The sequence below is a fragment of the Cyprinodon tularosa genome, unplaced genomic scaffold, assembly GCF_016077235.1.
Source record: "Cyprinodon tularosa strain WSP-4 unplaced genomic scaffold, ASM1607723v1 ctg285, whole genome shotgun sequence".
NCBI lineage: Eukaryota > Metazoa > Chordata > Actinopteri > Cyprinodontiformes > Cyprinodontidae > Cyprinodon > Cyprinodon tularosa.
In genome coordinates, this window is record NW_024038991.1 from 23,275 (window position 1) to 46,519 (window position 23,245).

The 23,245-nt window shown below is 40.4% G+C and overlaps 2 protein-coding genes across 2 annotated transcripts; both read right to left on the minus strand.

The window, feature by feature from the left end:
* Positions 1 to 352: 352 nt before the first annotated feature.
* Positions 353 to 5,738, minus strand: acaa1 (acetyl-CoA acyltransferase 1). The gene is made up of 12 exons (XM_038290628.1): positions 5,465 to 5,738; positions 4,904 to 4,997; positions 4,721 to 4,778; positions 4,471 to 4,550; positions 4,009 to 4,051; positions 3,779 to 3,877; positions 3,507 to 3,587; positions 3,091 to 3,281; positions 2,842 to 3,021; positions 2,355 to 2,410; positions 2,127 to 2,272; positions 353 to 2,035 (listed from the first exon to the last, which is right to left on the minus strand). Exons 1-12 carry the CDS (start codon positions 5,636 to 5,638, stop codon positions 1,960 to 1,962), a joined length of 1,278 nt encoding a protein of 425 aa, XP_038146556.1. The 5' UTR covers positions 5,639 to 5,738; the 3' UTR covers positions 353 to 1,959.
* Positions 5,739 to 7,889: 2,151 nt separating this feature from the next.
* On the minus strand, positions 7,890 to 16,418 carry btbd3a (BTB (POZ) domain containing 3a). The gene is made up of 4 exons (XM_038290619.1): positions 16,249 to 16,418; positions 13,857 to 13,947; positions 12,382 to 12,500; positions 7,890 to 10,600 (listed from the first exon to the last, which is right to left on the minus strand). Exons 1-4 carry the CDS (start codon positions 16,416 to 16,418, stop codon positions 9,568 to 9,570), a joined length of 1,413 nt encoding a protein of 470 aa, XP_038146547.1. The 3' UTR covers positions 7,890 to 9,567.
* Positions 16,419 to 23,245: the final 6,827 nt, after the last annotated feature.

The following is a 23,245-nucleotide window of genomic DNA, read 5'->3' on the forward strand; positions in this document are numbered from 1 at the left end:
CCAACTTACATGTAAGATATTTCTTACATATTTTGATGTCCAGCTTCTCCACTGGAGCACCCTGATTCTTATTCTTGTTCACATGATTACTGCTACTTTATAAAAGACTTGACAGAAACCCTGACATCTTGAATATTATAAGTGATAATGAAAATAACATTAAGTAATTCATCTACCCAGCTTTACCATTTGTAATCAAAAGGAAAAAAACTATTTCAACCAATAGAGGGCAGCACTATAATAGTTTCAGGCCAAATATTGCAAACAATTTTATTTAGAAATGTCAATTTCTAAAAAAGCCTGAATAGAACAGTTTATTTGCAAAAAAAAAAAAAAAACACAGATTAGGACCTGGATTAACTTCCTACAGATGGACAGTTTAGCTTTATTGTTCAGAAAAATGTGAGAAAAACAGAATTCAGAGCAAGTTTTCAGGCTTTATTATCACAAAATCTACTTAAAGATTTCACAGTTTGAGGTCATCAGTTACAGATTTAATTTATTTACAGAAAGAAACGAGTCAGACATTAAAAAGTGTTAAAACTGAAGAACTGGAGGTTTTTCTTTAAAAAAAACAAAAACATTTTCGGACTTGATGCCCTTTGTTTGTGAAATGTTTTTTATTTCTTTAATTGTGAGTTTTTATTATATAAATTATTATTATTATTGTAAATCAAAAACCATCCTGTTCTGCTAAAGGCACTCCTACAGGAGTCAAGAAGTCTCAGAAACTTTGCATGTTATAGCACTTTCTGTAAAGACAAGTCTGTTTACAGAATTTTCTCTGTGGCTCATTTTCAAAAAGATAAAAAGTTTGTGCAAAATAAGAAAAAAGGAATAAGAAAGAAAAGGAACATTCAGCCTTCTCATAATAATTACTTAATCTAAACCTGAACATTCATCTCAAATATCTGCAGATAAAAACCCGCCTTATTAAACATAAAGTGTGATTGACTCCAGTCATTTCTGGGAAATACTCTGTTTAACCCAAAGTCACTCAGTGAGATCTTTGAGAGGAGAGAAGGTGTTCATGGAAGAAAGATTGGTTTTATTCATCAGGACGGATCTCGTGAGCTTCTCGTCATCAGTGAAGAACCAATGATAGATAATCTACAGCTTGAATAATTTCTAATCTAGAATAATTTACTTACTATCTTGGGAAAAATTAGCTCCTCCTTTCGATCTCCAGAGAAGGTACCAGAAACATGTTCTGATGCATGATCACTCTGAGGTCCAGTCACCATTAAGGCATGTTTAGGTCTTAGTTTACTGCATCCATTAGGCAGGTTAAAAACTTTAAACCCACAGCATCGTATAAAGTTGAGCCCAACAGGATTCTGCAAAGTTCTAGTGTTTCTTTTCTCAGGTTTTATCAAAAGAAAATCTCCAAATGAGAAACAGGCGATTGGATGATTGAGTAACTTAATAGAATAGGTCTTTAAATATGGGACAGAAATGTATTGTATAAAGAATATCCCATTGAATGGAAACCCAGTTTGATCACTGAACGGATCTGACACTTAATACACAAGGTCTTCCTGTTGGTTCTGTTGTCATTCTTCAGCTATAAACTGATCAGAATCTGGAGATCAGGTCCAGTTTTCCCCCTGCAACAATCTAATCTGCATCCATTCTAAACATTTTTCTATCCTGATCAAAAAGCTTCGGGTTCTAAGCTGAAACAGGACAGTTTGGATCATTGTAGCAGCCGGAGCATTAAAGAAATGTTCTGGTTTCACCAGTTGATTCCTTATTCAATCCAAATACAATAACGTTAAAAACTTTCCACATGGTTTATACACAGTAGAAAGGCACAAAGAGGGCAGTAGATTATCAAGATTTAAATCAGGAAGCTTTCAGAATTGACTAGCAAATAAATCTAGAATTATCTGTTAAACCCTTTCCCTGAACTGCCTCCATCGCGGTGCTTCCCAGAACCTTTCAGCAGCTACTATCCTACTACAGTCCGGGGAACTCAAAGACGGCTGCAGCTCCCATGCCTGTGCCGATGCACATGGACACGACTCCATACGCCCTGCAGGCAGAATCAGGGCAAAGTACCATGAGGGACAATAAAACCCAGACAAGTTAATGTAAGGACCTGAGCTGCAGCGGATCAAACAAACCTCCTGCCTCTGCGTCGGAGCTCGTTTAGCAGCGTCACCACCTGCCGCGCTCCAGTGCAGCCCAGAGGGTGACCAAGGGCGATGGCGCCCCCGTTAGGATTCACCTTCTCCAGCGGGATGCCCAGCTTCTCCACACAGTACACAGCCTGAGGGAGAAGGACGTCCTGCAGTTACTGGATCAACACACACGCAGACACAAACACACACACTCAGGTGTTCAGACCAAACCTGGCTTGCGAAGGCTTCGTTGATTTCAAACACATCAATGTCGTCCACAGTCAGACCTAAAGGAGAGACGTCAACGAGCCTGGTTTATTTCCAGAAGTTTGAAACGGCATAATTTAGAAGATCGTGGAAGGAAAAGAGATCCTGATCCAGAAAACATTTAAAGATCTGGAGCCAGCTATTACCAGTAACCAGAGTGCAGCTGTTACCGGTAACAGGAGTCCAGCTGTTACCAGTAACCAGAGTGCAGCTGTTACCAGTAACCAGAGAACAGCTGGTAATTATGATTGGTATAATGCACTGATACTGTCAAAGTAATATGCTGAGTGAGGGGGTTGGCACTACCCAAGATGGTGGCCCCACAGCCTGATAAATGTCAGGACAACCATGTAGAAAAGTTTCTGAGGTGTGGAAAACCAGCTGTTCATTTCTGATGGCTCAGGAATTCACCCAGAATAACTGCAGCAGTCTCACTCTGACTGGGGCTCACCTGCCTGCCGTAGAGCCGCAGGGATGGCTAGCGCCGGTCCGATCCCCATAACGTCTGGAGGAACCCCCACCACGGCGCTGCCCCTCAGGATTCCCAGAACTGGAAGACCCAAAGCCTCCACAGCGGACCTGCGGCCCAGCAGTACAGCCGCCGCCCCGTCGCTCACCTGGCTGGAGTTACCTGGAACACAGTCGAGAGTCAGCAGCAGCTGAAGTGGAGGCGGTACTGAGGATCAGCCCCGGTTCCGACCTGCTGTGGTGCTGCCATCGGGTTTGAAGGCGGGTCTGAGTCTGGAGAGTCCCTCTAGGGTTGTTCCCGCTCTGATGCCTTCATCTTTCCTCACCACCATCCGACGTTCGTTTCCTGAATCGTCAGTGACTGTGACGGAGATGGGAACGATCTCCTGGTCGAACCGACCCGAGTTCTGAGCCTTGGCTGCTCTGCAGGGACACCAAAGGTCAAAGCAGACGCAGGGATGAAGGTCTGAGCAGCATTTAAGAACTGATAAACACAGGTATACAAGGAATACCCAGAGAAAGGAAGGGTTCATGAAACTGATTTAGAGCCGAATAAACAAAAAAACTTATTTTAATTATTTAATTATTCTGACACACTTTACAAATTAACTTTCTTAAAGTTTCTCAGAAAAAAGAAAAAGACAATACTTGAGCTGTGAATTTAGAGCGAATTTGTCCTGCTTCTCCCTGGACACTCCGAACCTCTCAGCGACGTTCTCCGACGTGATGCTGCACAGAAGACAGACGTTCCAGTTAGAACCTCAAACAGGAGGCTGAACCAGGACCAGATAGAGTCTTTTTTTTCTCCACAGTTCAGCAACTCTACATCTGTGGGTTCTGGTTGTTTTCAGTTTTCCCCAGTGTTCTAATCTTCATTTTTCTGTATGAGCTAGTTGTACTGTAAACCTGCAGTGTCTCACCCCATTGGGATAAGGCAGTCCCGGGCCTTGTCGTTATCCGCCAGTCTGGAGCTCAGATCTCCTGGATTCCCGATGGACCGAAGCGACATGCTCTCCACTCTAAAAGAAAAGGGAGGAGCTTAGATCTTTGGGTATCCGTAAATTATAAAACTCTTCCGTACTCAAAGAGCCAAAATATCCTATTTAAAATCAGGTTCTTGTTAAAAATCTGAATTACTGTAGAATCTCACCCGCAGGCGAGGCCCAGATCGATGGATCCACTCCTGATGGCTCCTGAGCAAACAGAACCACCCAGGTCAGCTTGAAGGAAAACAGCCTAAAAACCGGGTCACCGGTTCTACTGGAACTGGCTGAGAATTTAGTGATTGCTCGTATAGTAGTATTTTTGTCTAAAAAAATATTTTCTCTTAAAATTTCCTGAATGAATCGCTTAAAAACAGGAAATTCATGTGAAGCAGGAGCTCCACCTGCAGACTGCATCATTAAAACAGCAGCATTTGTTCTGGATGTTTTCCATCCATAGAGCTGGAAACAGGGAAACTTCTGTAAACCTGTGTTTTGCTCTTTACATCTAGGCCTACTATATCTGGTTTCTCTCCGTCCTTCTGACTTCGAACGTCTGTTCATTAAAGAAAATGAAAAAAACAACAGAGAAAAGTTCCAGATAGGATGCAGGGGGGAGGAGGAGTTACCTGCGACGTTGAAGAGCGCCTGTAGGCCGGAGGAGCACTGTCTGTTCACCGTGTAAACAGGAACCGTCTCTGGAAAACCGCTGAAAGTAGAAGAGGGCCATTAGAACCTCTGAATCTGAGACATCTCATTCCCTTTGCACAGGGGTGGAGCTAGATAGGGGGCCAGGGGTGGCCATGGCCACCCTTAGCCAATCATTGGCCACCCCTGTGGCAACACAAAACAGACCCCCGATCCTGAGCGGAGCCTGACCTGAGGAAGTGTGCCACCCGGACCATCAGAGCTCCAGCTCCAGGCTGCAGCACGTTACCTGCACACAGAAGCCCCACAATCATCAATTTCAGGAGACCAGCATGGGTTGGTTAATATAATGCTAATCTGAGAGATTTTCTTTACTCAGCATGAGGCCAAAAACCTAAAAAAGAGTCAGCTCACCCACACAGACGTCGCCCAACTGATCAGGAGACAGTCCAACATCTGTGAGCACAGCTGTCATCACAGTGCTCAGCAGCTCGTCAGGGGTGGTGTCCTGCAGGAAGAAAACATCAGAAAACAATGAAAAAAAAAACCAAAAACCATTCTTCAGATTCAGTTTTAAGATTAGTTGCTTCACACGATTACAGGGATTTCAATCCCAGCAGGTTTCTAAAAACCCTTCACCTTTGGTCCATAGGGTGAACTTTAACCTAGTTAGTATCAAGACTAAATCTACATGCAAAGGTTCTGATTTACCTGTAAAATAATCAACTGGATCCATATTTCTTCAGTTTTTTGTTTGTTTTAGAATAAAAAAATTGTTTTACAGTCAGAATTAAATAAATTAGGAGCTCTAATCTGTCAGACTGGGACCAAACATCCACTTAGTGGGCGGGGCTTTAGAGCAGCAGTGGGCGGGGCTATCTGTCAAACTGTCAGAACTGCTTGTTTAATGGGTGAGGCTTTATTTTACGTTCTTCTTCCTTCTGCTATTGTTTTTTTCCCACCAGAAAGTAATACCTTGAAGCTTCCTCTTTTAGCCTTTCCGATCGCGGTCCTCCGTCCGTGGACCACCACCACCTCTTCCCCGGAACTGGGCACCGAGGAGCCGCACTCAGTGCTCCGTAAGACCCGGACATGCTCCGAGGAGCCGCCGGGAAACAAGTGTCCGGAGATCACCTTCAGCCTGTTCATAATGCTGCTTCTGTTTTCCTAAGAGCCGCTTTGAGACAGGTTGTCTGGACTTTGGACCGTCAGCTGTCTTCTTCTACGTTGAACAGATTAGGCTCAACAGCTCCCCCTAGTGGACTGGAGGGTTAATTACTTATGAGAGCTTTATTGTTTCAAGTAATTGACCACAAACTAATGGACGTGAGGAAATATTTTGAAACAATAGAACCTAACTGTTAGTTTAGCAAAGAGTGCAGAAACAATCCTTTATTCTGGAACAGGTGTAAAACAAAAACATTGTGGAAATGATGTAATAACTTTATCATTTGTGATGTTGATCCAGATTTGTCCAAAGGTATGAGAATTATTGTTGGGTTTCATGGAAAGAATACTAATGCAAGCAGGTTTATTATATTTGGCAAAATTCATATTCACAAATGCAAATGTTCATCATCATCATCACCCTTTTTTAAAAGTTTTAATTAAAGAAATAAACTATATCTACCATTTCCAGCAGTACAAACAAAAAAAACTGCAAGCAGATATGAATGCTCTAGGTTATTATATAATTATATATAATAATAGGAATATTATTAACTTGCCATATCTCTTTAACATCTGCTTTTTTGTTTTTCTGTATACAAAGATTTGTTCTTTCTTAATTTAAGGAAATGTCTGGATTCTCAACTCCCCACTACTAACAGGTAGAGATGTTTTTTTGGTTCAATTTGCGGGTTTTCTAGGCCATAACAAGGTGTTTAATGGGCTATTCTATAAAGCCTGGAATTCAATGGTGATCCAGATATTTTGAACTGAGAAAGCTTAAAGCTTCCTGGATGGGAAGGGAAAAAGTCTTCAAACTTGGAAAACAAAATCCTGTAAGAAGGTGTATACTTTGACATGTCTGGTTGGGACCTCAGATTAAAGTGGATAAAAGAGAGACATCAAATCATCCTCCAGGAACAATACAGGAACATGTTGGTTATAATGTTTAAACCAACAACTGTGGCTCTAAAATCAAACCACTTGGCTTGGTTTAGGAGAAGAAAAGCAATAATCTGCTTCTACTCATTAAATCACTTCAGTTAAATCCCACTTTGTAGATTCGGAGGGAAAATATTTGTTGTTGTGATGGATCTGCTGTAGGGGTCTGTTCCTCAGCCTGATGAATGTCCATCAGATTATAATCTTAAGAACAATTCTTAGTAAAATTATCTCCAGAGGTTATAAAGCTGTGGGGTCGAAAAATGCATGCCATGGGAGCAAAAATGTTTTTCTTCCCACATTTTGTTTAAAAGGCAAAACAATAAATTATAAAAATATGTTGATAAAGTTGTAAAAACTATCATGATTTTTCTATACATTTGTAGCTCCTGAATGGAAAACTATGCATGCAATATTTAAATAAAACCAGCAAAGCAGTTTGATTTAAAGGTCAATAAATCAATACATATTTGAAACATATAGTCTTGCATCTATATCTGATTAAATACAAAATAGATTAAAATATTCAGGTATATTATCTAATGTAATGGAAGCAACAAGTACAGGATATAGATATTAAAAAGTTTACATTGTATGAAGCCTTACATTTTATAAATTAAATTCTTAACTGGTTTTTAAGGGCCTCGTGACAGTAAAGAAATGCACTCTGACATTTTATTAACCTGAATCGGCATCATCCGCGTTGGAGGCAAATGTTTTCCTCTACAAACGGCAAAGAGTTTGGAAGTTTATCGATTCCTATTTCTCCAGCTGAACACATCCAAGGCTCTTATCAACAGAGAAAAGGTATAAATATGGAGCCAAGATTTTCCTCATTAGATTTTATTGTTATTAAGGTTTTATATATATATATATATATATATACATATACATTTTTACTATATTGATAGTCAATCTGTTATTATCTGCGTAGCACAGGCATCTAAGCCTCAATCATAAATATCGCTCTAGAAGAATGAACCCTTTTTAAACAATCTTCAGTATTGTGATTTTTAGCACTAAACTGCAGATGATCATATTGTTTCTATCTTAGAAAGATCTGTCTGGAACAAATAGTGGACAAAAAATAAAAATTTAATTCAGCCATTCTTTTGGGAGTTTTCTTCCTTTACCAATCAAAATTCTTTTCACGACAATTTTATTACTAGAACAATAAACGATTGGATAAATGTTCACCCCTATTGCAGAGTTTCTTTAACCTAGCCTGATTTCGTTAGGATTTCTTGTCTTAAAAAAAAAAAAGAAAAAAAAAAAAAAAGAGAGAACGATGTTTTTAGTGAGTTGAAAGATTTATTTTTTTGTTTATCACAACATCTGGTTGATAAGGCCGCTGACCTGCATCACATTCAGGTTAAAACTAAACTAAATTAACATATTTTCCTGTAAATCAGATATAAAACAGTTTAACTTCGGATTTTTAAGTGATTAAAAGAACAAGAGCATCAGTACATAAAACACCAACAAACAAACAAACAAACAAACAGATGATTACTTCAGGTACAAAGATGATTAAAGAAAGAAAAAGATTGAGACGATCACAGAGCACCACGGCAGCTTCATACAAACCTAAGAAACGTCATTAGTCTGCTTCAACATGTGAACAGGTAACACACAAGGCAAAACCTCAGACACCTTCAAAGCTGCTTCTGGGTCCTTCAGTCTGCAGCAGAACCGTTTCCACACTCAGCGATTCTTTTAAGGCAACAAGCTGGAAACCTGCTGCAGGGATCAGCAGCGGGGCATCCTGTTCCAGCTGCATTTCCCTTCGAAAAGGGGAGTCACTTCAGGATACTGCAGGAAATCTCTTTTTGTTATAAAAAAACATTTATTTATTTTTTTGTAAACTAAGTGGAGTGATTTTCTGTTAAGGAAGGTTTATTATAACAGAATCCGTCAAACAGGAACTATGGAACCTTCCAGATGTTCCATTAGCTGGATTTAAAGATTGTTTGTGCAAAAGTTAGCAGAATTTATTTAGAGTTAACTTTTTAGCCTTAGAGTCATAAAACAGCAGAGATCTGGGAATAGCTGAGGGGATGAATACCATAATAACCAGGGTTCCCAATAAGCATCAAGAGAATTCTGGATGTTTCTGCAGGTAAATTGGGTCTGGATGATCAGATTGGATCACTATGGTCTTGATCAGAGAGGATTCCTCCTAAACGCTAACATAGACCAGGAGAAAGGTTGGAATACCATCTGAAGATGCTGGCATATTGCTCTGTTGAAAGGAGTCAGGTCAGTTTTCCTAAGGAGTTTAAACCATTAAAACGATCAATGAATCGGCTGGGAGATTGCAGACGTTCCCTCCTGTCAGGAAAACAGTCAAAGTTCTGATCTAACAGTTTCAGGATCCATCTAATCTCCTTTGGCTCAAACAGATCCCCTAAAAAGTTCTTATAGTGATTATCTTCTTCATTTTACAGCAGATATATATACCCAGCTGGTTTTCTGACCAGGCTGCTGGTTTAACTGGGATTTCTGACTCACTCAAAGCGAACCAGGTGAAAATGACTGATCCGGATTCTCCGAACTTATCTGATGAACCACAGGGCATACAAAGCAGGAGGGGCGTGTCTATTAAGGCACTTAAAGATCAGAGGGAAATGTTCAAGGTGAATTCTTCTGAAAGTTCCAGGTTCTGGTTCTTTTCTTCAGATGATTCTTTTCCTTCAGGTTAGTGTCTGCAGGCTGTTTAGGAATCTATAAATATATCTGATTCAAGCTAAAACCGTAAACTTTGGTGAGTTTTTCTGTTAGTGTATTCATCCACCAGCTGAAATAGTCCCCCGCACGGGACATCCTGCTGCTAGTTAAGATCTAGAGGTTTTCTCCTCTTCTTCATCTACTTACAAGCAGAAGCATCAGACCCTGGAGAGCAGCGTAGGCCTCAGGTTGGATCCTGCTCTTTGAGTCTCTGAGAAACTGCAGGAATCTTTTTTTCAGTCTCAGGCGTAGAAGATCAGTTCTGGGATCTGACCACCCTGCACCCCGGTTCCGTTGGTGCTGTCTGAGGAGCACTGGAACTGGAAGGTCACTTTCCCGCACTGCACCTCCGTCATGCCCTCCTGTCCGAAGTAGCTGAGCTCGTTTCCGTCCAGCACCACGCTGGCTGTGTAGAAGGTGTCGGGCTCAATCTGCACCGGGTAGTCGAACCAGACCGGGAAAGTGCTGCTGGATCCGTCAGAGAAGTACTTGATGATTCTCTGCGCCATGGGCACGCCCTGCCGCTTCAGCTCGATCTTTGCGCTGTACTCTGCCGACCCGCAGCTGGACCCGTACAGACCGAACCCGGCGATGAAGACGCGCTTGTCCACAGCGAACTGGATGCTGTCGCAGCGGCCGCGGTACCGCCACTGGTTGCTGCGGTATGCACAGGACTGGAAGCGGTGGCAGCGCTGCGGAGACAGGCCTTTCCTGGGCTTGGTGCAGAACAGCAGATCGGGTTTCTTGGACGCCGTGTACCACAGAAAGATGTCGTTGGTCTCATTTAGTGTCAACACTCCAGATTGTGCCGCTCCATTGGCGAAGTCCTCTAGCGCCATGGTGGGGACCCGGATCAGGTAGATGGCCTTCCCCAGAACCAGCCGCTTGTTCTCGATAGTGGGGACCAGGTCCCGTCTCTGGCACTCCGCCTCGGCCCAGTTCAGCGCAGCTTCAAACACCACCATCTCCTTGGCGTTCAGCGTCTCCCGCTTCAGGATGCTCTCCAGCGTCAGGACGTCGATGTCGCAGAATCCCTCAGAGCGCAGCGCCAGCTCGGCCTGCGCGTCAATCACCTCCCAGCAGCGCTGCGTCAGGTCGGGCTCCTCGAACAGGCAGCTCTGTGACAGCAGCACGCATGCGTTCTTAGCGCTGAGGCTCGTCTCTAGGAAGTTGACGCAGGCCCGCGCCAGGTGAGGAACGATGTACTTCTTAGCAGCATAGAGGGTGGCGAGCACCGTGTCGGCGCAGAGGTCAATTTCATCGCAGTAGATGTACCTGCAGAGGAAGAAACAGGTTTAACAAAAGCTTCTGGCAGCGTTTCTATACACACTCCAATGGGTCATTTTCATCTTCCTCCAGACATAGATTCTACTTCAGATGCAGAACCTTTTATCTTCCTGGGGCTTTTTGAAGGGGGTGCAAATGGCAACATAGCCTGCATCGCTTTGTTTAACCAGCGGTGGCAGTAACCGATGAAGCTGAGAGAAAAAAAACGATTTAAAGAGAAAAAAAACACCTCAAAGCTTCACCTGATTTATCTCTGCTTAAATTTCCTGTCAGGCCACAGCGGTTGATGAATCAAACTCCCCTTCCCATCATAACCTTTACAGCGAGCAGTCAATTGATCATTTCCTGTTATTTTCACAACAAGCAGCTTTAAGATGCTTTGAAGGAGATGCAAAAAGGTACACCTTTAAAATAATCTGTGTGGTAAATTCATACAGATTATAATCCTAATTTTAAATATAAAAGAAAAAAATATATAATAAACTGTTTCACTGCAGTTTAAATAGAGCCTCCCAACAATAAGAAAATATTTTTCCGGTCTCACCATTGTCAACTTGACTGTCTCCAGCTTCTACTTGATATAGATATTTGATTATCATTATAGAGTTGCAGTATTAACTCCTTTTAAAGGTGGGAAGACTTCAATTAAAGTTGGAAGTAGAACATTTTATATTGTTTTTTCTGTATTAGGTATTATGAAGTAGGGTTGTCAAAAGTATCAATACTCAAAAAAGTATCGATACTGAAATGTTGTATCCGGATACAATACTCATTTTCAAAAGTATCGAGTACCAGTCGCACCTAAACAGTCATTCATCTAAAGTGCAGAATAGAGGAAAATGCACTTTCTGAACACTGTGATTGAATAATTCTGTGCACTTTTCAGTTTCAGACTTTTTTTGTAACAGTTGCAGCTGCTGAAAATTATTTATGTTTCTTAACCGGTTTGGCTAGTGTCATTGCTATGTGTGCAAAGCATAGCCAAGTAAGGAAAACTTCATTTTAATTTTGTAAGTTTTTTTTATCAAGCTTGCTAAATACTGTGCACAGCAAACAACCTCAAAATGTTGTTCTTATTGTTTATTGTATTTCTTTATTGTATTTTAATTATTAATCAAAATATTTCTGTTGAAATTTTATCCTTGTGGTATCGAAAATGGTATCGAGTATTGAATATTTTCTTTAGTATCGGTATCGAGTTGAAAAGTTTAGTATCGTGACAACCCTATTATGAAGTAATAAAGACAAAGATGGAGGTTGTCAAGTTAAATATCAAATAACTAAAGTGCATATCTCTAAAGCTCGTAATCATAACACCGATGCCCTGTATAAGAAGGGCCAGATCTGCATCCACCTCCTGAGGAGGCTGAGATCCTTTGGAGTGAGCGGGCCCCTGCTTCAAACCTTCTATGACTCTGTGCTGGCATCAGCTCCCCTCTATGCTGTTGTCTGCTGGGAACCTGGCAACACAGAGCAGGACTGAGAGAGACTGAACAAGCTAGTGAGAAAGGCTGCTTCTATCTTAGGCTGCACTCTGGACTCAGTGGAGGAAGAGAGGAGGGTGCTGTCCAAGTTTACATCCATTATGGAAAACACCTTCCACCATCTGCGCCAGACTGCAGAGGAGCTGAGCAGCTCCTTTAGTGATACATTCCTCCAGATGCATATAACCTGAGAGACTTTAAATCGCAGGGCCTTCAGTGGAAAAGGGGATAAAGAAAAAGGTTAAGCCTCTAGAATCCAGATGGAGAAACCAAAGCTCCACCTACTTCAACATGGCGAGAAAGGAGGGCGGCTCAACGTCTGGGATCCGGATCTCCTCCTTGTCCTCGGCCAGCTCACCGTAGAACATGGCATGGAAGACGGAGCTCCCCACGGCCAGGACATACTGCCAGAGAGAAAACATCAGTCAGAACCAAACAGCAGCCTCATCACAGAACCTCTGCATGCACAGTGACTAAAGCTTTCCCTGATTTAAAGTAGACTGAATCAACCTAAAAAGCAGATATATGCGTCAATGAAGGACATTAGAAATGGAGTCTGATTTACAGCATCATGGGAGCAGACGCTGTGGAGGTCTGGCTTCATTTTCCTGATAGAAACCAGAACAGATGTTCCTTCATTAAAAAAATAAATAAAAATGCAAAAGAAAGGACGTTTTGCACGGCTTCTGAATTCAAGAGGAGAAATGACTAAATGTCTAGTTTTTGCATCATTGCCTGTAACCGTTAGCTGATTTGACTATGGCTACGTTCACACTGCAGCCTGAAGTGACCCAAATTGGATTTTTTGTGCCACATGCGACCTGGATCTGATCTTTTCATGGCGGTCAGAACAACACAGATCAAATTTTTCCCAATGCGACCCAGGCCACTTGGCTATGTGGTCCTGAATCCGATATGAATCTGATCTTTTCAAATGCGACTTGTCTCTGAACGGCCAGGTCGGATTCATCCGACCTGAACGCCATTAATACCTGACAAAGGTCACTATTCTGCATCTTGCTACGCAGAAGCAGGAAGAAAAACAACAACCATGGCGGGAGATAATGCGGAGAGCAGTCTTTATTTTAACCATCTTGAAGAGATTGAGTCTTTGTAGTTGGGAGAGATTGCTATTCGCTACCATCCATGTTTACTTCCGTGATCACAGCGCGCGCTGGCCTGTGACGTCATCCTCTACTGCACTTGCGGGATACTTAGGTTGTATGAATGCAGTTCCCACAGGAGAACGTATAAAAGTCGCATATATTTAGAAATGTGAACTGCAGCGCAAAACAAAACAAAAAATGGATTTCACAAAAAATTTGGAATTGAGCATCAAGGCCTGCAGGATATGCATCAAACTACATGTTATGGGCTGATGGGTTTAAGGGATAGACACCTCTGGTCTATTCATAATGTGATTGACTTGCATGCTGATCACAGATCAGAGCTTATCAATCTTTTCTTTAAGTCTTATTCTGACCTCTAGCTTGATTAAGCCACGAATCTAAAATCATGGGGTTAGTAGTTTTGCCTCTGCATAAATTGCAAATCACAGTGAAAAAAAAAAAGTGAGCGCTGATTAGAAGCAAGTTAAAAAGAAAACAACTTCATATTGTTTAGATATTTAATCTGGATGGATCTTTCTGAACCCTGTAACAAAGATCCTTTAATTTAAGACATTCTAGCACTTTTTTCAGGCTGCAAGAGCCGGCTTCTAAATCTGGTTGACTCAGAGAGGATCTGTGGGGGGATTCTACCTTGTGTCCGGGGACTCTCTGTGTCCCACCAGGTGGTCCAACCACAAAGTGAACATCTGCCATCATTTCATTGTTGAACATGACTGAATTCCTACAGAGAGAAACAGACAGGAAACGTTAATGTCAGATTATGCCAACAGTGTCCTGTTCTGATAAATTAATCAGAAGAAACGGGTTACTTTATCAGCTTCATTAGAGAGCAGCAAAGATGAGACTCAAAGGTCGAAATCACATTATATCTAATAAAGAAAAATTAAAGAATAAAAAATGAGGAAACATCCTTTCAAACAGGGAACTTAAATAAACTCAGACTCAGGTTTTTCACTTCAACCAAATCTATCTTTCCTGTTTTCTTTACAGTTTAGAGGAGTGGATCTCTAGAATCTATCACTCATTAGCCTCTGGTTACAAGTCTGGATACAAAAAAAAAATCATTTCAATTTGAAAGGATAACTTTCATAATTTAAGGAGTTACTGTGAAAGAAAACGAGATAGTAGATCCTAATAGGTATTATACCATAACAAAAAAAGACCTAAGCTTTAAAAACTTTTCAATAATTTATAGATAAGCTTAAAAAAAGCAGCATACAACATCTTTCTTCTCATGTATTAGGCGGAGATGAAGCAGAAAAGTTGTCCTAAATGTCCTCAGTCCGGTGGCCAGAGAACAACCCTAACTCACCAACCCTCCACCGCCGTGCATATAAGCTGATAATGACGAGTATGTGATGCTTTTCCTTTTTTGGATTTTCTCCGCACATAGTTTTGTACAATATTGTCAAACATCTCATCTCAGCTTAATTCAGCTGCAGATTTGCTTTGTAGTTCAAAATGAATGGGTTTAATCATCAATAACATCTCAGATTAAAGGTAAGGATCTATGTTGCGGGAAATGGCAGCCAAGTGGTTAGGGCATAGGGCTTGGAATCCTGAGGTTGTGAATTTGAAACCCACTCCCACAGACTGCCCCTCTTTCTCTCTGAGCTGATTGCTCCCGGGCGCAGCAAAGTAGCAGCCCACTGCTCCCCAAGGGGATGGGTTAAAATACAGAGAGTTCATGTCTCCATTGTGAAATCAATAAAGTTCAATTTGTTGTGTAGTGTGACCATGAAAAATGCTGTTTATTAATTTAAAAAAATTATCTGGCAGGAAGATCTTGATACAGAAATTGACGAGGCTGTGCAGGAAAATATTTCAAATGTGGGAGGGGCTACAAGGGATGCAAGAAATAAACTTATTCTCCACAAAATTGTACATAGGTATTATTTTTACACCAAGTAAGATATGCCGAATGGGTCTAATAAAAGATAACAAATGTCTAAAGTGTAATAAAGAGGTGGGCACCCTTTTACTATGGGACTGCCCCTTGATAATGCCCTTTTAAAGGCAGTTTAGAAAGAATTGGGGACTGGCTCAGTCAACCTTTACCAGAGTCTGCACAATTCTGCCTTTTATGGGGTATTTTAAAAGCTGAAGGTAGACTAATGATGACAGGTTTTCTGATAGCAGCTAGAATCATTCTTCGTAAATGGAAGAGCCCACATAGACAGGAAATTAAGGAATGGCTTTAACTCATGTGAGGGACAGCAGCTTTTGAAGTCATGATTTCAAGGGTGCAGAAGGAGCCGAGTAAAGCTAGCCAAGCATGGGTGTATGTTGATTACAGTGTTGGTATCAATCCTTAAAGGATGTTGGGTGTGTTGTATACTGTGTGTATGTGTACATTAATATGTTTTGGAATAGATTATCATCATAAAAGCAAAATAATAAGAAAAAAAATTAATTTATTTAACTGCAGATGATTTCTCAAAGAGGCTGTGTAGCCTCATGGAAGGGACAAAAACAAAATTAAACATTTATATATATTCACTACAGTTCTGGTATATTCTCATTGCTTCTAAAAAAAAAAGCAATGTGATTTAGCTAAAGTTGTATCAGCAGCTCCAAACTACAAAGGCAGGAAATGGAAAATTAGGCTAAAATTTGGTTAAAAGATAGAAAATCAATGCAAAATCTGAACAGCATGACCAACCTCTTCATACCAAAATAGAAACTGCGTTAAACTTGAGTTAGTGAAAAATTAAGGTTTAGATCAGGGTTGTCCTTGAGGGCCAGTGTCCTTGCAGGTTTGATAAGATTCCAGTAAAAGCACATTTATCAGCCACCAATGAGCTGCAGCAGAGAAATGTCTAAACATGCAGAAAACTGGCCACGGGTTTTATGCATATTGAGTATAAACCTCAGATTAACACTAAAATCATTGTAGAAACTTCTAACTCTGTTATGCATTTTTTTCTCTTTGTAACATAAGCTACACAGCAGAAGGAGGGGGTGATTTTCTGTAAGGAAAAAAAAAAAAAAGAAGAAGAATAAAAGAGTGTCGTGCTCTCACCTCTCCCGGATGGTGGGGTACAGGCCCTGCCAGCTGCAGCAGCCCGGTGCCAGGTTGTTGTTGTTGCTCAGGTTCTGCTGCAGGATGGAGGCGGAGGAGCTGCTACTGCTGCTGCTGCTGCTTGAGGCCGAAGACACCAGCTTCTGGGTGGGGAACAACTCTGCAGCCATCCTCCTTCAGTCACACCGGAGAACAGCTCATGGCAGCTCCGGGGACCGAACTGAACCCTTGCTTACACTGCGAGAAACTTCACAACCAAACAGAACCGGGCTCCATAAGAAAATAAGGAAAACCCACCGGACTTTAGCTTTAAACTAGCATTAGCCACATTAGCCTCTCGTTGACCAACCCTGGCAGCAGCTGCCTCTCCGAGGATGTCATCAGCTGACGTAAGCAGAATCAAAGCAGTTCCGCAAAGACCCACTCGGATCGCAAACAAGCTGTGACTTTTACATAGAAATATTTAGAGACTGAGCAGAATTTAGCTGCACGGCTTTGTTTACTAGGACGCCACAGCAGCGGAAACAGCCAATCAGAGACGAACTCTTCAGTTTAGCTAAACACGCGTTACTGCCACCTAGTGGAATAGTTTGTTAAAACAAATTCTTCTTCTTCTTTAGAATTTTTTTTTGGCGGTTGGCAAAAAAGTTGGGTGTGCAATACCGCCACTTATTGTTAAGGAGTGTGGACTACATGGCAAAATAAATAAATAAATAAATAAACTATATCCTGTTATACAAATGAATGTTTCAAAAACTCAAATACAACCTGATATCCTCTGATTCCTTTTACAGTAAATCAACAATGTCAAGTTTCATTTTCATTTTCATATTACAATGTTTTCTAATTATAATATCCAAATCTTCCTGTATAATGTTTATTTATTGCAAATATTCTGTCATTAGGTCCTTTGTGGCCAAACCTAATTTTATCTTCTCTCCCGTTTCGCCCTTATGTACCTATTTGTCCTGTTTTTAAATAACATCTTCCCTTTTTTCCTTCAATCTGTTTTGTTGGTCCACTTTTCCTTTTTTTGGTTTAGCTACACTTCTTGTATTTGCTTGTACTAATTCTCAGTGTCAAAATACTTAACAGGAGTACTTTCGTGAAAGTATTGATACTCATAGTCAAGTCCCTCTTAACTACAAGTAAAGGTAATTAGTCAATAATCTACTCAAGATAGTAGTAGTAAGAAGTATTGAAGTATTTACTCTTGGAAACCCTTTGGTATTCAAAAGTACATGCATTTTAAAGGACTTTACCACTTGATGCATAGAACCACATACTACAGATTGTACACCACCAGTAAAGAACTTTAGCATAAAATTGCCAAATCAAATATAAGGACAGACATTTTTATTTTTACTTATTAAAAACACACCAAACAGAAAATAGTAGAGTCTTGATTCTCCTTACACTTTCACTATAGAATAGAGGTTCAAGGTTTAATCTATTCCCACAAAGAAACTACAACTCTGATTTGAGAATGCATCCTACTGAACAACTTTGCCAAATGGCAAAAACTAACACTTTAATGATACCGTTTACCGTTGATATATCTGTCCTGAGTTTTTCCCCATATGTGGAATGTCATGCAAATCACTAAAACCGTGGTGTCCTAAGGGCTGGTATCTTGTATGTTGAAAAGTATTTCAAGAAAAAAAAACAGCAACAACCAAATTAAAAAGGCTAAGCTGAGAAACAAGGAACAAATAACTAGAAGCTTCCTAGAAATGTAGTGGAGTAGAAAGTACAATATTTGACTTTAAAATGTAGTGAAGTGAAGGGTATAAGTACCCCCCCACCCCCCAATAAAATTACTAAAGTAAAGCCAAAAAATGAAAATTAAAAACAATACACATTTTTCAACTAAAAATGTCAGGAATAGCATTTAGTTTGAGGCTTTGTTTTGGCTTAAAAAAAAAAGCAAATTGAACTGGACGACATTTTGGAAAAAGAAGCTGTCAAGGTTTCTATATTGAAGTGTATAGGAAATCCACTCACACAGACTAATATCTTCTTTTTGAGTCACAACAACCGCTGGAACTCACACTGTCAGTCATCAGAACCTTACAACATCACGCTGAGCATATCCCTACAAAAACAGAAGGGAAGCACAAAGAACAGAAACACATCAAAGATGCCCTTTAATCCAGCGAATACCCAAACTGGGTGTTTGTCAAATCAGCAAGGAAATCAAAAAGACACGCAGCAGAACAGAACGGTGAGAAGATTGGAAGGAAAAACATCCCCATCCCATATGTTGCTGGAGTCTCTGAAAAACTCAAGAGGATTTTCTCCAAACACAAAATCCAAGAACACTTCAAACCTAACAAGACCCTTAGACAAAGGCTAGTGCACCGTAAGGACAAAAACCCCAAACCTAAGATGAGCAGAGTAGTGTATGCAGTTTAGTGCAGTAAGGAATGCTCTGATCTTTATATTGGAGAAACCAAACAACCTCTCCACAGACGCATGGCCCAACACAGAAGATCAAACTCCTCTGGACAAGACTCTGCGGAACATCTACACCAGGGGTCACCAATATGGTGCCCGCGGGCACCAGGAGGCCCTCAAGGACCACAGCGGGGGCCCTCAAAGTCTTCTGAAAATAGAACAACTCACCAGTGAACTAAGTTTGAAAATTTCTTTTATTCTGTTGCTCTTCTTTTGAATAATTTATAGATAATTTCATCATATTAACCATATAGAGCATTTAGAGAGATTTCAAAATGACAATAATGAATAGAAAATTTTCAATAATGAAAAGAAAGTTAACAATAAAAATGTGCTTAATATGGATAAAGTTTAGGTGAACTTTGACCCCTTTTGTTCATAGGTTAGTATTGGTAGCCCTTCCTATGACTCGGTAGCCATGAAGTAGCCCTCAGCCTTAATAAGGTTGGTGACCCCTGATCTACACCTTATGGACAAAGGACTTTATTCTGGAGACCAGAATGTTCACATTCTGGAAAAAGACAATAGCTGGTTTGAGAGGGCGTGAAGGAAGCCATCTATGTCAAGAAAGAAAAAACAACCTTAAACAGAGAGGGGGGACTCAGATTTCACCTTTCAAAAACCTAAAATGCAGCAATTGACTGGATCCCGTCCTGATAGCCCCTGCCTCTGTTCAGGACGGCGGAGGCCCTTGCCTATTCAGCCAGGCCAACAATTCCTTTTAACGACTGAGCTATTGACAGTTAGATGGGTATGGGGCATTAAAGGCTAACAGAAGCCAAACGACCCCCATTTCAAAGAGCTGGACCCCTTCGTCTATTTTATTTGCATGTTTTCTAAACAAAAACAAGGATTATTTGTATAAAACCTCAAACTCAACGCTATTTCTGACATTGTGATTTGAAAAAGCTTCCAGAATGGGAAGCGAAACGTCTTCAAAATTTGAAACAAAGTCCAGTGGATTGTTTTTTACTCTTATTTTGGAATAACTATGACCTGGATGACTGAGAATCTTCATCAGCATACTCAAGTAAAGTAAAGATGCTAAAAAAAGTACTTAAGTGCAGTAATCAAGTAAATCTACTTTGTCACTTTCCATTGCTAATTCCAGAACTAATCTCCCCTGTTTATTGCCCTTTTGCCCACCCTCTCCAATCTGTGCTGGAGCTGGTCTGCTTTCCGAATGACTTTTCTGTAAACTTATAAGTGCTGAACATCAATCAGAACATACTATTGCTTAATTCTTTTATTTTCTCTAGCCCCCAGATTACAAAAACATGGATAACATTTCTCCTGTGTATACAGACAATCCTTTATAGATTTTATTTACTTGTACTTTTTGAACTTCAGGTAATATAAATACTATTCCTATTTTTCCAACATCCTCTTTGTTTAAATTAAGGGTCAACTCTTCTTCTGCTGGCATGATTTTTTTTCCAAACAACTAAGATAAGTAAGAGAATCAAATAAGTGCGCAGGAACCTTCTGGAACTCGTGTTACATGAATACAATGGAGAGCGTTGGCCTAGTTAGAGCAGTGTGCTCGTGCTCTGAGGTTACAAGTACCTGGTTCAATCCCCACAGCCTGCACTCTGGGTTCCTGAGCAAGATCCTTAACCCCAAACTGCTCTATGGGCGCCGCACAATGGCAGCCCACTGCTCCTCAAGGAGATGGGTCAAAATGGAGAGAGTGAGTTTTGTTGTTCTTTGTAATGACAATAAAAAGGCTGGAAAAAACAAGTAAAACTGAGGCAAGCAGTTGCTGTTAGGAACCAGCTCCTGTAGCCACGCTGTTTAATGATTGGACATGAATTGTTTTCAGTGATGGCGACATTGATGAAGAAAGGAAAAAAATCTTTTCTAGAAAAGCCCATGCACGCAATGAATGAAAAACATTTTTATTTTGACATTTTCAGTCAAAATGAAAAACTAACGGGATGGGAAGGACTCAAATTCCCTCCAATAACATTTCTAAAGGTTAGTGGCTCTGAAATAACATTAGCTTAATCAATCTCAGTCAAAGAGATTTTCTTCCTAAACACATACCTGTTTACTGTTTTCAGGGGACCCTGGAATCCAAACATATGGATGCTCTGCAGAAGTCCAGGTGAGCGTTACTTTCTACCATTGCACGGCTTTCTGTCTCTACTTTCTACATGTTTGACTTACAGGAGAACGAGCTGCTGAAGGCCTCTGGGCTCCCACTGCTTGACTTTCCTCTCTGAGCTATTGAACCGATCCTGAGGAAGATGCATCTGACCAGAATAAGGGACAACCAAACATAAAGCACCATATTTCAGTTTTTATTCTCATTAAAATAAGTTTAGAATTTACAGAGAGAAAAAAAAACTTCTATGGTTTGGACACAGTCCTCTGATTCAAAATCATTCCCTGTGAAAACATTAATACAGAACCAAATATACAATTAACACCATGAGTCAGCGATCTAAAGTCTCCTTTATTTTTAGTGATCCATGAGCCTCTCATTGAGAAGGGAGGAAAGCAAGGTTTGTGTGCAAGGAGGCAACAGCAGGTAAACTGTACAAGGTCAACAAGGAATTACAGGCAGGCTGAGCCAGAGGAAGGTCTGAATATTAGCTGAATATTACAGAGATGGGCTCCAGTTTAACCCTCTCTGCAGCTATGAGGTTGGAACTATCCCAGAGCTGGATCAATCCAAAGGTCCAGAATATGACGTAACCGGTTACTGGTCAACGAAACTGTCAAGGATATTAAGATCTGATACTTAGAAGAGCCATGAAGATGATTGCCAACTTTAAAGATTATCCTTTGACACCGAAACCCATCAAAGACAGAACCTGTCACCCTGAGTGAACTTCACGGTGGACAGAAACTACACTTTGGGGAAGGATTTTGAAAGGATCAACAAAGGAGAAAACGGCAGAGATCCCAGTTTCTACTGAAAATATTCAATCAACACCTCATATCTGTCATCATTTTGAGTTTGCCACCAAAGGTTTCAGGATTCTGCCAGGGTTTCTATCCTGAAGAGGCTGAAAAAAATTTGGATTCACCTTCCTGATTTTCTGTCTGGATAAAAAAAAATCTGAACAAAAAACAAAAGCAGCAGAGTTTTTTCCCTTCTTTTATTTTTCTCACCTAAGTTCCCCAAACCTCATAATATTTTACTGGCAAAGTGGTTGTTTTATAATTTGTTTTTCTCCTACATAAATTGGAACATTTTATATTTTAGAGCATTTAAGCATTTAAACAAACTGACTAACTTCGGACTTAAAAATCCAAACAGGGAGGTTCTGCTATTTTATCCTGTGTTTCATAAACTGGGTCAAAAGACAAAAAAGGTATCGCTCCAGTTTTTAGCACTTTTTGCAAACAGAGTGAAGAAAGAAAAGTATTTTTATATGTAACATTGCCAAGAGTCAGGAAGCCATAGATGCTGTACAGAGCCAGACGGTAGTTAGCAACTCCACACCGAAGTTTAAAAACCTTGAAGTAGATTCAAGCTCTGTGTGGTCTGACCAAATGATCAGATGTTAGGTTCGAGTTCGTAGGACTATAATGTTTCAAAAAAATACATAAGTGAAAAAGAAAATATAAACAGTGAGTTTGGAAATGTTTGAAATTTAGAAATAAAATAAATAAAAACAGCACTTTTTTCTTTTTTTGTTTTGTGCAAAACAACTTTCTTTACAACAACTGATCATTTAAACAGCTTAATTTTCAAGCAAAGAAAACCAGAACCAGAGGACTAATCAGAAGGAGGATGCAGGATGAATAGCAGGTTCACAGGAAGTGATACTGTGATTACTTTTACAGTAACAGTATGTCAACCTTTACGGTCCAAATAAGCACTTCTAATATATCTTCAGCCAGGAACCCTACTAAGCCTTTATTAAGTCTTCTACTAACGCACAAAATCTTTGTTTTACCGTTGATAAGATTTTATTTGGATTTCGGACAAAGTGAAAAATTCATCTTGGACGTACAAACAAAAGTTTGTGGTTTTATGAACAAAATATTTCCAGTTAAGTAGGCTCTATGCACAGCTCCACTACTTCCTGAATTTAAGGCAGCTCCTTTGTTTCCTGTCTTTCATGATTGGATGCACTGATTAATCCAGGTGTGTATGACCTAAGTAACTGGCCAGACACACCTGGATTAATCAGTTCGTCCAGTAATGAAAGACAGGAAACAAAGGAGCTGCCTTAAATTCAGGAAGTAGTGGAGCTGTGCATAGAGCCCATTACGGGGAGGAAATGAGTCAACACAACATATCCAATATTAGTCCTCCTTGTAGCTTTACTGTGTATGACACATTTGCATCTCCCTTAAAAAAATAAATATATTATATTTACTATTTTCCCATTTGTTGCAGACATGATAACACTCCACGAGTACAGACTGGCTGAGAAACGCTTAATGTGTTGATTTAACCTGCTCCAGAGCATCACTGGTTACCGTGGTAACCTTGCTTGGCATTCTGAGCTGACCTCTGTATTAACCCGTCTGATTTCTGGAAATTCTTCCAGCCTTTGGTCCATGATGGGAATGTGATCCA